An 11794-nucleotide genomic window follows, 5' to 3' on the forward strand; every position below is an offset into this window, starting at 1 on the left:
GGCACAGAAAGGGGTTCTCCTCTTTTTAACTGTATGGAATGAACCAACACCATTCATGGCTACAGTTTGGTCCCACTGAGGCAAGAGGAGGTGACTATCCTCCTGCACGTTTTTCCACACATTTCTCTACCAACCATATTCCCAATTTGACTTTAAGGTAATTGTCAGAGTAATTTAACAAAATGACACACGGATCCCCCGAAGTCAAAGCAAGTTTGTTTATTCTCGCGGCAAGGAGACAAGTCCCACAACAATACAGCCAAGTACTGCAGTAGTGAATTGTACTGTTTCTCCTTAGTCAGGTGCAGCATTTATTCCCTCAAAAGCGTTTATATTGGTTCTTAGGCGGAGCATGTTTAATGCGTACAACACGGTTATCTGATCGAGACAGATATTTCACCACCTGTTCTCATCAGCTTGCGGTTAGTTGACCCTTCTTAGCCTCAGGTCATGTTCTTCTCTTTACTCTTTCATACAACAAAGTTTAAATGCCCTTTAGTTGAACTTCTGCTTGATCATTATTTGCACATAGTAAAAGCTTGATCACTACTTATTTCATACAAAGGAATAACATTTTTCTAACAGTAACCTTATATGATACATAATCTATATAGTGTAATATAGACTTAATGCTTGTTATAAAGCTCCACCTTAATGGTAGCTTTACCGGAATCACTCATTGTAGCCCTGATCTCAACTGAGTTTCCTTTGTGCACTATATTAGGATGTTTGGCCTTGGCACGGGTGAACATAGAGGGGTTATCCTTATAGTACATGAGATTGAAGAGCTTCCTGTCACATGGCCGAGTTTTTTCAAAAATGCCCACTGCAAACCAGTTGCCAAACACTGTAGTTCCATAAGGTACAGAGAACATGACAGCTATTATCTCATCAGAGCGTTGCTTCTTCTTGTCGAGTAATTCGTAAGTCAACACACCCACAGCCCCTCTGAGGGTGTTTGCTGTCTTGGAGAAGTGACACTCCTCCTCTGTGTTGGTGTCCACTGTGGGTGAGGGAGGCTTTGATTTGTGGCCACTGTACATCCAGACTCTAAACGAAAAAAAAAATCTTTCTCTTAAAATTGAAATGAAATTTGATGTTCATGGACATTTCAAGTGATATAACAACATTAAATCACATGTATATAATTTTTGATAGCATATAGCAATAGGTGTCAGGAAAATCTTATGTTCATGTTAGTGACCTCAAATATAGTCATCACAGGCCTGAGCTAGTGCAAATTTAATAATGCAGATTTAAACCTCAGTGTGGCCTTACTCAGGATTGACAAGTGCGAAGACACTGCTGCCATTTTTGATTAATATGGTGCATGCACGAGGTCTCGAAAGGGCCTTGCCAAGAACAACACCAGCTGAAGTGGCTGCAGCAACTACACCAACAATTTCCATCGTGAGTTCTTTTCATCTGGAATTCACTGCCTTTCAAATGTACACACACACACACACACACACACACACACACACACACACTCATCAGAGTTCTATGAAGGAATTTTGCTGGTGTAAATATACAATGATGCCCAGCTACCAGTCTCTCTAGGTTTCAGCTTATTACAGCTTAAGCACATTGCACAGACATAACTACACTATGTGCACCATCCAGCAATACAACACACAGTCACATACACAAAGTAGAATAAAAATTTTCATTTCAGGACACTGGCATTGTGACCACTGAGCAAGGCCCAGTCCTTCATATGACCACTGTCTGTAACAGGCATGTCAAAAAAAAGGGAGAAAAAAAGAGGTGGAAAGTAAGTGAAATTAAAAATAATTTCCATCATGTGGGAAAAAACAAAAAACAAACAAATGAATAAAAGCTAGCATATACAGGAATAACTTACCTCTCTAGGGTGCAGTTTCACTGCCTCAGGTCAGACTGTTACACAAAGAGTGAGAGAGTCTACTTATATAGGACCTTTCCAAACTGCTTCACAAGCCCCTACCACACCAACCACATACGAACTACACACCCACACATACACCTGGAGGCATGCATGCACATCAGTGCTCTTGCAGTGAGTTATCTAATCTAATGGATAGATTGATGAGAGTTAAAGGAGAAAAAAACCCAAAACAAACGAAAAAAAAAAAGACGGTAGAAGAACGCAACACATCAAAATGGTTCAAGTATCATATGCAAGATACACAGCTTGAATCTTGGAAGACTAGTGTCAGACATGCTTCATATTTATAGAGGCACTAGATAAGGGTGTCCTCTCTCCTAATTAATCTTTGACTCCTCAACTTGTTCGAGGCAAATTCATTTTTCTTGTTAAATTGGGGGTATCTTACCATTCGGTATCATTACATGCCGATGACACATTTTTACGTCATATCTTTAGCATTCCTTTCCAAACGCCCTAAAACTGATAGTAGCGATTTTTGACTGCTTTCTGGATTCAGAATGATGGTCTTACCATCTGTACCACCTGCTCACACCTCTCCAGTATAAATGAATTTCCTTCCCTGTGTAACAACCTCGCCTCCTCCTTTGCCAGTTTCAGCCATTCCACGCTCAGCGTCGCAGGTTTACTAATCACCGGTCTGATCACTCTACTCCTGCACACCTGCCCTCACTTTAGTTCCCGATGATGCCTCTCACTATTTAAACCCCTCCGCTGGATCAGTCAGTGCGAAGTCTACTCCGTCCATGTGTCTACTGAGCGGTCTCGTGGGTTCATGTTCATTGTTCCAAAGTTTTGCTTGGCTGCCTGTTAACCCGTTTCTTTCTTCGGTCCTGTTTGAGTTGAGCCTCTTTCTGTTTGTCATTAAAAATCTTCAGTTCACCAATTTGTGTCCAGCACCGTTGTCCTTCCTGACACCCTGGATTTTGAAATGTATAATAATAATAATAATAATAATAATAATAATAATAATGATTATAATAATTACAAAATCTAAAATTATTATAGAAGCAAATTTGGGAAAAGTGTCTGGAACTTCACAGACCAACCAGCAGTCAAATACAACTACTTGGGACTTATGTTTTATAATGCTATCATACTTTACACTACTTTTAAAGGTGCAAAATAGCTTTAGATTATGAGGCTACAGATCAGCTTTGTTGTCATGGCAAAAGGGATGTCTCAGCTATTAGCACTGTTTCTTCTCTTAAACTCATTGTAAAGCCCTGGCCTGTTAGCACTGTTTCTACCTGTATCAGTCTTCAGTTCACTCTCTTCCTTCCCTCAGCTTTTCTTACACTGGTTGTGTTCTAACACTGAATTCAGTGGCAGGACTAATGCCACAGAGAGCTCCATAGTGCTTACATACTTGGTTTGTGTTTTGCCTTCCACTGAACTCACTTTGGATAAAAGCATCTGCTGAATGAATAAATGCAAATATGCACAATGAAAACAGGCAATATACCTGCCTTCAGCACAGATTTCAAAACATAACTGATATATTACTCCGTTCTAAATGATTCTAATTGTTTCAAAGAAAGAAGCTAACTGGGTTTATTACGGCTGTGGTGTTTGGGTGTATTCTTCTTATGTCTCCCTCCAGATACCACCCTCCCCTGTACACACCGTTGCCGTGAGTGGTTAAGGGCGCCAGTGCTTAATTGTTCACCAGAACCGGCTGTTTCACCGCCCAAAAAGTCTGGGAGGTAGTCCCTGCCAAAATTAAAATGAAATGTAAAATGAAAGTTCAAACCTCGTTTTGACATTTCTTTTTCAATACCTGTGTGCACATATCCTGCCATTCATGACAAACATGTCTTTTCTGACAAAAATAAAAATAAAATTGAAATATCTTTTTGTCATTTTGCCTATATGTAAATATATGTTAATTAGAAATGGGCGTTGCTATGATGGTGGAGGCTAAAAGCTAAAGGCTACATGTGGCATGAAAACATGTATATGATTAAAAGATGCATGGGTGACCTTATTGTGTACATCAACACGAATTGTTGTTTATATGTTACATGAACTTAGTTGGGGCCAGTGCGGTAGAAAAAAACTCTCTTAATGGCTTTGGTCGGGGCAAACAGACCACTTTAGACCCTCACTGATGCATTCAAACTTTTGAGCTAGGTGACTTGCTAGGTGACTCGCTTGCTGTTATTGCAACCACACCCCCAGAGCCAATTTTCATAGGGGGAAATTTGGGAAGTGATGATTCACTGTTTGGTTGCTTTTTAGGCTTTTGAGCACTTTTTGTGACTTCCATCATTGGCACCCGTGTTTAGACAATGCTCATTTCTAATTGAGATATATTTACATAAATGGCCCTGCGTTATCCAGATGTTTTTGCAGTAAGTGTTCTGACAAGAACTCAAGCCAGTAAGCAGGCCCCAGATGTTGATTTGTCTGCTTCCCTGTTTGCTTCTGTCTTGTCGGAGGAAAGGCTGCTACCAGTTGATGAGTTCAACCCCACTGGAAGAAAGCCCAGAGGTTGGACAGAACCTACTACTGCTCCTGGGGTATCACTGCCACTGACCTGCGCAACACTCATCGATGCCCAGAAAAATGATCCATCCTTAACCAAGTGTTTCACAGCAGTTGTTACAGACACTAGAGTGCAGGGAAAAGCAGTTTTTGTGGATAACGGCATGTTGTTGGTTTTACGACCAGGTGAAGCAGCAGATGATTTTGGTGAGGACTGGGGCACAGTGTATTAGATAGTCATTCCTGTTGGTTATCGGCAGCATGTACCCAAACTAGCACATGAGCATTGGTGATCCGGTTGTCTAGTTGTCACTAAAACATATGATCGAATCCTGAGACATTTCTTTTGGCCAGGAATGAAGACTGATGTTGTGCGCTTCTGTAAGACTTGCCGTACCTGCCAGATTGTGGGAAAACCTAATCAGGTGGTGCCTCCAGCCCCTCTGCGCCCCATTCCTTCTGCTGGTGAACCCTTTGAGCATGTTATTGTCGATTGTGTTGGCTCATTGCCCGAACAAAATTTGGAAACCAGTTTTTATTAACTGTAATGTGTATTTCTACTCGTTTTCCAGAGGCAGTTCCCTTGCGGAAAATCATGGCATCAACTGTCACAAACGCTCTGACCAAGCTCTTTACCACCTTTGGTTTACCGAAGAAAGTGCAGACAGACCAAGGGACTAATTTCCTCTCCAAGACTTTTAAGCAGACTTTGCAATCTTTGGGTGTTTCTCATTCAGTATCTAGTGCACATCACCCAGAGTCACAGGGCATACTTGAACATTGGCATCAAACGCTGAGGTCGATGCTACGGAAGTACTGTCTTGATACGGGAAAAACTGGGATGACAGGGTCCCTCAATATCAGATCATTCTCAATAATAGCACAATGACTTTCAGAATACTAACAGTTTGTGTCATTACAAAATCTGCATTATTTTCATATTTCAGTTCTACAGGTATTTGCATACAATAGGCAATATGAAATCCATTGTTTTTTTTATAATTCAGTTTCCTTTTACTGTAAACCACTCTACAGTTTTCTGTTGAGTGTCAAATGCGTGCGTTTTTGACAACATACTATCTAAACGTGAGTGAGTCATCTTTACTTTATAGAATGTCCAGTAGAAAAAATAGTAACTGACAGAATTGCTGCAGTAAAAGCTCTATTAGCAGCATGACATTGATGCAGGTGATCAACAAAATATCCAACATGGCCTTTGGTCCCAAATGTGTAAACATCAAATGCACAAAAAAGCATCAGCTACTCCTCTCCCCGATCCTCCTCATCTCCCTTGTTCAACTATTCCTCTCCCTTGTCCAGATTTTATTTTTTCTCTCTTTACGCCTGTGTTGTTCTGTATCCACATTGAACAAAATCAATCCAAAAAGTCATTTCAGTTCCTCTGCCCTTGTATATATTCCCCATCTTCAACTACAAACAGCTGATTTCTGGTCTTCCACTGTTCAAAGCAGTGCAGTAGGTCTTCTTCTGTTAGTTGTTTCAGAAGCTCTGCCGTTTTCTTCTTCACTTTTGGAACAGACTTGAAATGGGTTCCCTTAAGCACAGACATGATTTCAGGGAAAAGAAGAAAGTCACATGGTGCTAGATCAGATGAACAGGGTAGTCAAGTGTGGTCCTGTGATACTGCAATATGTTTCTCAGCCAAAAACTGCTTCACTTTCATTTTCCAAAAAATTTGGTATTGTTCTAAAATGTCTGCGCAAATTCACATTCAATTTTCTTTTTGATCAGGGATCAGAACCTTTGGGACAACCTTTGCACAAACTTTTGTCATCTTCAGATTTTCAGGCAAAAATTGCCTTTTTATCAATGGCGACCATGTCTACAATCAATCTGATGCTGAGTCGTCGATCATTTAGGTCTGTTCTATTTTTGCATACAAAAAGATTCGATAGCTGTTTTGTGTAGTGTGTGATCGTGTGCCGTGGTGGAGTAAGATGGTTGCTCTCTCTCTCCCTTTATTTATCCTCCTCACTCATCACTCCCTTATTATGTCCTAGTATGCTGCCTGGTCTGTCTATCCTCTTGTTTTTCTGTGCTTGATTATTTTTAGGAGTATTTTATTGTGAACAATAATAACTGATTTTTGCTCTATTTAATAAAACTGCTCTGTAAAACCATTTGTACAACTGACCATCTTGACTGCTGGATTTCATTTAAACATGAGAACTACATTTTCTTTAACTGCATGTGTGAGTTTATCTGTGTGTGTGTGTGTGTGTGTGTGTGTGTGTGTGTGTGTTTTCATCAACATGAAGAGCAAGAGAGAGCGGAGACAGGGTTTGGTACACAGTGGTCAGTGATATACGAGTCAAGGTTGGGGCAGTGGTCACGCAAATAATCCAAGGTTTGGTACACAGGAGACAGAACAACAAGGGCTGAGGAAAACGTATAATACTCAAAACAACCTATAGATCATACACAGACAGCAAGATATTGTAGAAACACACACACACACTCATTTTATCCTCCAACAAGAACTAACACAAACTAACACACACACACACACACACACACACACACACACACACGCCTCCTCACATACATGCATCTTGCATGCATCACCTTAACACAAAACCACCGAAATGCTGAACTACGCAGTGCTCTCCAAAAAAACAGCACACAGCTGACACGTAGCAGCACACAGGATATACACTGGCTACCACGCCTTTTCATACCGCTCTCCCTTCATGTACAATGGCCTACTTACAGAAGTAAGGGAGGCAAACACTCTTCACACATTTAAAACGAAACTAAAGACTTATCTATTTTCAGTGGCTAAAGGATAATATAAAGCCATTTAAGACCATAAGTTCTGGGCTCTAAATAAAATTGTATTATTATTATTATTATTATTATTATTATTATTATTATTATTATTATTGTTGTTGTTGTTGTTGTTATTGTTGTTATTACAAAAGGATTTCTGCATAAGAATGAAACCATCTGCACACAAAGAATTGCAAACCATCTGGATACAAAGAAAACCAAAGGGAAACACACAACAAACATGATGCAGTGACACACTGTAAATTATGTGAGTTATGTGAAAAGTTCAACTCTTATGATGGAGCTGGTCAGAACACCCATCCCACCTGTTTTGGTGAATTTATTTGGTTTGGTATCTTTTGTTATACTTTGAAAGTTGCTTCACTTTGGAAACTGAGATAATCACATCCAGGGAAGAGCTTGTCTTTTCATACTGCTTATTCTGTTTTTCTGCTGTTAAAAGTCTGTTTGTTATGAAGTAAGAGAAAGTTAATTACATCTTGGGCCACCACTTTGGCAGTGATGGCAGTGAGTGATATGGTTGTAGTGTGTAGTGTAGTGGGCTTGTTTCTTTATTTATTTGTTTATTTATTTATTTATTTATTAGTGTGTGTGTGTGTGTGTGTGTGTGTGTGTGTGTGTGTGTGTGTGTGTGCATGCGTTTGTGCCACCATCATGAAGAGCAGGAGAGAGTGGAGACAGGGTTTGGTACACAGTGGTCAGCGATATCAGAGACATGGTTGGGGCAGTGTAATAATCCAAACATAAATAAGTTTGGTACACAGTATAGATATTATAGAAAAACAATTACAAATGCTGAATGACAGTGCAAAGAACAGTGTCAGGGGACTAGATGTTGTGATATTTAAGGACAGCTGAGGCTGTGATGGAGGTATGTTGTGATTAGGTCTGGACATTTCACTAACATTCTGGCCTCTTAGCAGCACTACTGACACTCAGTCTAACCTCCAACAAGAACTAACACAGACTAACACACAAACACACACACACACACACACACACACACACACACACACACACACACACACACACACACACATGCGCATGCACATGCACATGCCTCCTCACATACACCTCATGCATCTTGCATGCATCACCTTAACACAAAACCACCGAAATTCTGAACTACGCAGTGCTCTCCAAAAAAACAGCACACAGCTGACACGTAGCAGCACACAGGATATACGCTGGCTACCACGCCTTTTCATACCGCTCTCCCTTCATGTACAATGGCCTACCTACAGAAATAAGGGAGGCAAACACTCTTCACACATTTAAAACGAAACTAAAGACTTATCTATTTTCACTGGCTAGTGGATAATATAAAGCCATTTAAGACCATAAGTTCTGGGCTCTAAATAAAATTGTATTATTATTATTACTATTATTATTATTATTATTATTATTATTACAAAGAAAACCAAAGGGAAACACACAACAAACATGATGCAGTGACACACTGTAAATTATGTGAGTTATGTGAAAAGTTCAACTCTTATGGTGGAGCTGGTCAGAACACCCATTCCACCTGTTTTGGTGAATTTATTTGGTTTGGTATCTTTTGTTATACATTGAAAGTTGCTTCACTTTGGAAACTGAGATAATCACATCCAGGGAAGAGCTTGCCTTTTCATACTGCTTATTCTGTTGTTTTGCTGTTAAAAGTCTGTTTGTTATGAAGTAAGAGAAAGTTAATTACATCTTGGGCCACCACTTTGGCAGTGATGGCAGTGAGTGATATGGTTGTAGTGTGTAGTGTAGTGGGCTTGTGTATTTATTTATTTATTTATTTCATTAGTGTGTGTGTGTGTGTGTGTGTGTGTGTGTGTGTGTTTGTGCCACCATCATGAAGAGCAGGAGAGAGTGGAGACAGGGTTTGGTACACAGTGGTCAGTGATATCAGAGACATGGTTGCGGCAGTGGTCACACAAATAATCCAAACACAAATAAGTTTGGTACACAGTATAGATATTGTAGAAAAAAAATGACAAATGCTGAATCACACAGTGCAAAGAACAGCGTCAGGGGACTAGATGTTGTGATATTTAAGGACAACTGAGGCTGTGAGGGAAGTATGTTGTGATTAGGTCTGGACATTTCCCCAACATTCTGGCCTCTTAGCAGCACTACTGACACTCAGGTTTAAAAAGGTGCCACCTAGTGGAGAGTTTTAGTAGTAAAGCAAGAACAAAGGAGCTGTAAAAAGTATTCTGTGTTTAGCATAAATTTAATTCATGACCTTTATAATCTCAGTTTTTTTCCCCTTACAGCTTGTTATTTTCCCTTTCTTTCTGTCTTTCTTTCTTTCTTTCTTTCTTTCTTTCTTTCTGTCTTTCTTTCTTTTCTCTACTATTTCTCTCCACACCTGAAATTCTGGTTACTAATAATGATTGAACAGAGGTAATAAGTAGCTTTTTTTTCTCTTCTTGAATACAGGAATGAGGTTGATGAGACAAGCCTAGCTGCGCTGCCTAACCACAATACCTCATGAAAAGATACACTGTAACCAGTGTGTTTGTTGTGTTATGTGGAAGTTGGTTTTGTGAAAATAACCCTTACTAGACATGACCACAGGTTGGGCTGACTCTTTATTTCTCATACTGTAAAAGATATACAAGACTGAACAATGACTATCAGGAAATCAGGGCCATACACTGCTGTTGTATCATCTCTTTGATCTGGAAATTTCTCTCCCAATCAAAGCAATTAAAACAAAATTCATGCAGTGCTGACGAAAATGTGCAGATATAATAAGATGTTCAGCATGGGGATAAAAAAAAATAAACTTAGGAACGTATTTCATAGTTATAAATTACATACCCATCACTGCGTGAAAAGTAGTGTATTCAGAAATATCCAGACAAAGTAAACTTCCGCTAAACCTGCTGTTTGCCGGAGGTATTCGGATGCCTGCAGAACTTTGTTCTGCGGACCTGAAAACTCCCGTAAATGTCCGAATACAGCTGTTAGACGGTAGTTTTCGTGACCACAGTTGTAACAGATAAGCAACACAGTGCATTATTGATGACAAGAAGGTCACAGCCACACACTGGAATATAAATCACATATTTTCACAAGTCAGCTGTCAGATCTATTTCATAAACACATCTGATTAAGTTATCAATTTTCCATGAATTATTGAATTATTCTTGAATTGTCAATATCACTGAATTATTTTCGATGCCCTGCAACCATTAGACTGCTACTGCAGTCTAATCTTTAACAAATCACTTACTGACTTACTCATGGGTGCTCAGGTCAGTATGTGACTCATATGACTTACACTTGAATCCTTTTTTGTTTCACAGAAAACCCACTTCACTCATGTGTCTGAGAATTGAGCAAACCCCCAATAACAGAAATCTTTTATAGGTTCCTGTCAGAATGTCAGAATATCACACGCTTTCCTCTCTCCCCCTCTGCTGGTCATCTTTATTTTAGGTTTCTGTATTCATTTCCTGGTTCACCTGCTTATTTTATCATCAGTTGTACCTGATTCAGTTAATCTAGTCTGTTGATATAAATACTCCTGGGTTTCCTCTGCTGCTTTGCGTGGAGCTATCTCCAAGTCAGTAAATTTTGAGAGGTCTTTTATTAAGCCTTTCACTGTGTCTTCCTGGATTCTCGTAATCCATAGTTGGACCCTGTTCAAATAAACCCTGAGTTTCTGCAAATGAATCCTGTATCTTATCTGGTTTGTTTTACAGGACCATAAAGACTACAGCCAGAACCACCAAGGATCATTATGCAGCTCAGAGGGGAAATAAATAATTTATACCATAAATAAAAATAAATAAAGAAAATGATATCAGATTATAATTACATATTATATATTATGTTAAATAGTTTGTAGAGACCTCAAAGTTATAGTTACGTAGTTGAAACAAGGGTTCTCTCAACGCCAGTGGCAGGTGTGCGTGAGAGGGAGAGAGAAGAATAGGAGACACGAGTGAGTTGACCGTTGCAGTTTATTCTTAAGGGGCATTGCGTTCCCGTTACAATGGAAATGGATTCTAGTTTTTTACAATGTAGTGAGCAAGCAAATAAACAACTTTACTGTTAAGTAAGCTGTCCAGCGGTGTTGTGTAGTTGCTTTGATGGTAAATGAATTTTCTATGACAAAATCCGAAATCATCTTGCGTCCTAAACATGTTTAAAGGGCCAATCATTCGGAGAGGGTGTGCCCCCTTGTGTAACCACCTGGGGAAAACACAGTGTATTAATTTGAGATTTCTGGCAAACGGTTGCATGTGGACGGCTGAAAATTAGTATGCACACAGTTAGACTGGTTCCAAGAATTTTGCGTTACTGTTTTGGATTGTGTCTAAAGAATACTTGACGTTATTTGATGTTATTTTTAGCTATGCAGAATTTGCCCGTCGATGGCCAACGCTAGAGGGCGTTTTGCAGTAAGAGGTTTTAAACAGGTGAATGGTTATAGGGATGTTTTTAAAAAGACGAATAAAAAACAATTCAGAAAAAAGGAGTTTTCTTTTGGGTTTATACAGTTGTCCACCCGAGAACTGTGTTCTTGTTTAATCTGTGTTCTTTGGAACAGTGTTTTAAATG

General features: G+C 39.4%; 1 protein-coding gene across 1 annotated transcript; it reads right to left on the bottom strand.

Annotated features, from left to right (window-relative positions):
- Positions 1 to 626: 626 nt before the first annotated feature.
- On the bottom strand, positions 627 to 1043 carry LOC115806334 (bryoporin-like). The gene has a single exon (XM_030767006.1). It carries the CDS (start codon positions 1041 to 1043, stop codon positions 627 to 629), a length of 417 nt encoding a protein of 138 aa, XP_030622866.1.
- Between the last annotated feature and the right edge of the window lie 10751 nt (positions 1044 to 11794).

Source organism: Chanos chanos, chromosome 3, assembly GCF_902362185.1.
Source record: "Chanos chanos chromosome 3, fChaCha1.1, whole genome shotgun sequence".
Taxonomy (NCBI): Eukaryota; Metazoa; Chordata; class Actinopteri; order Gonorynchiformes; family Chanidae; genus Chanos; species Chanos chanos.

What these genes read in the sequence shown, in the direction of transcription:
- LOC115806334 (XM_030767006.1), bottom strand. Translation starts at nt 1,043, where the DNA reads ATGTACAGTGGCCACAAATCAAAGCCTCCCTCACCCACAGTGGACACC.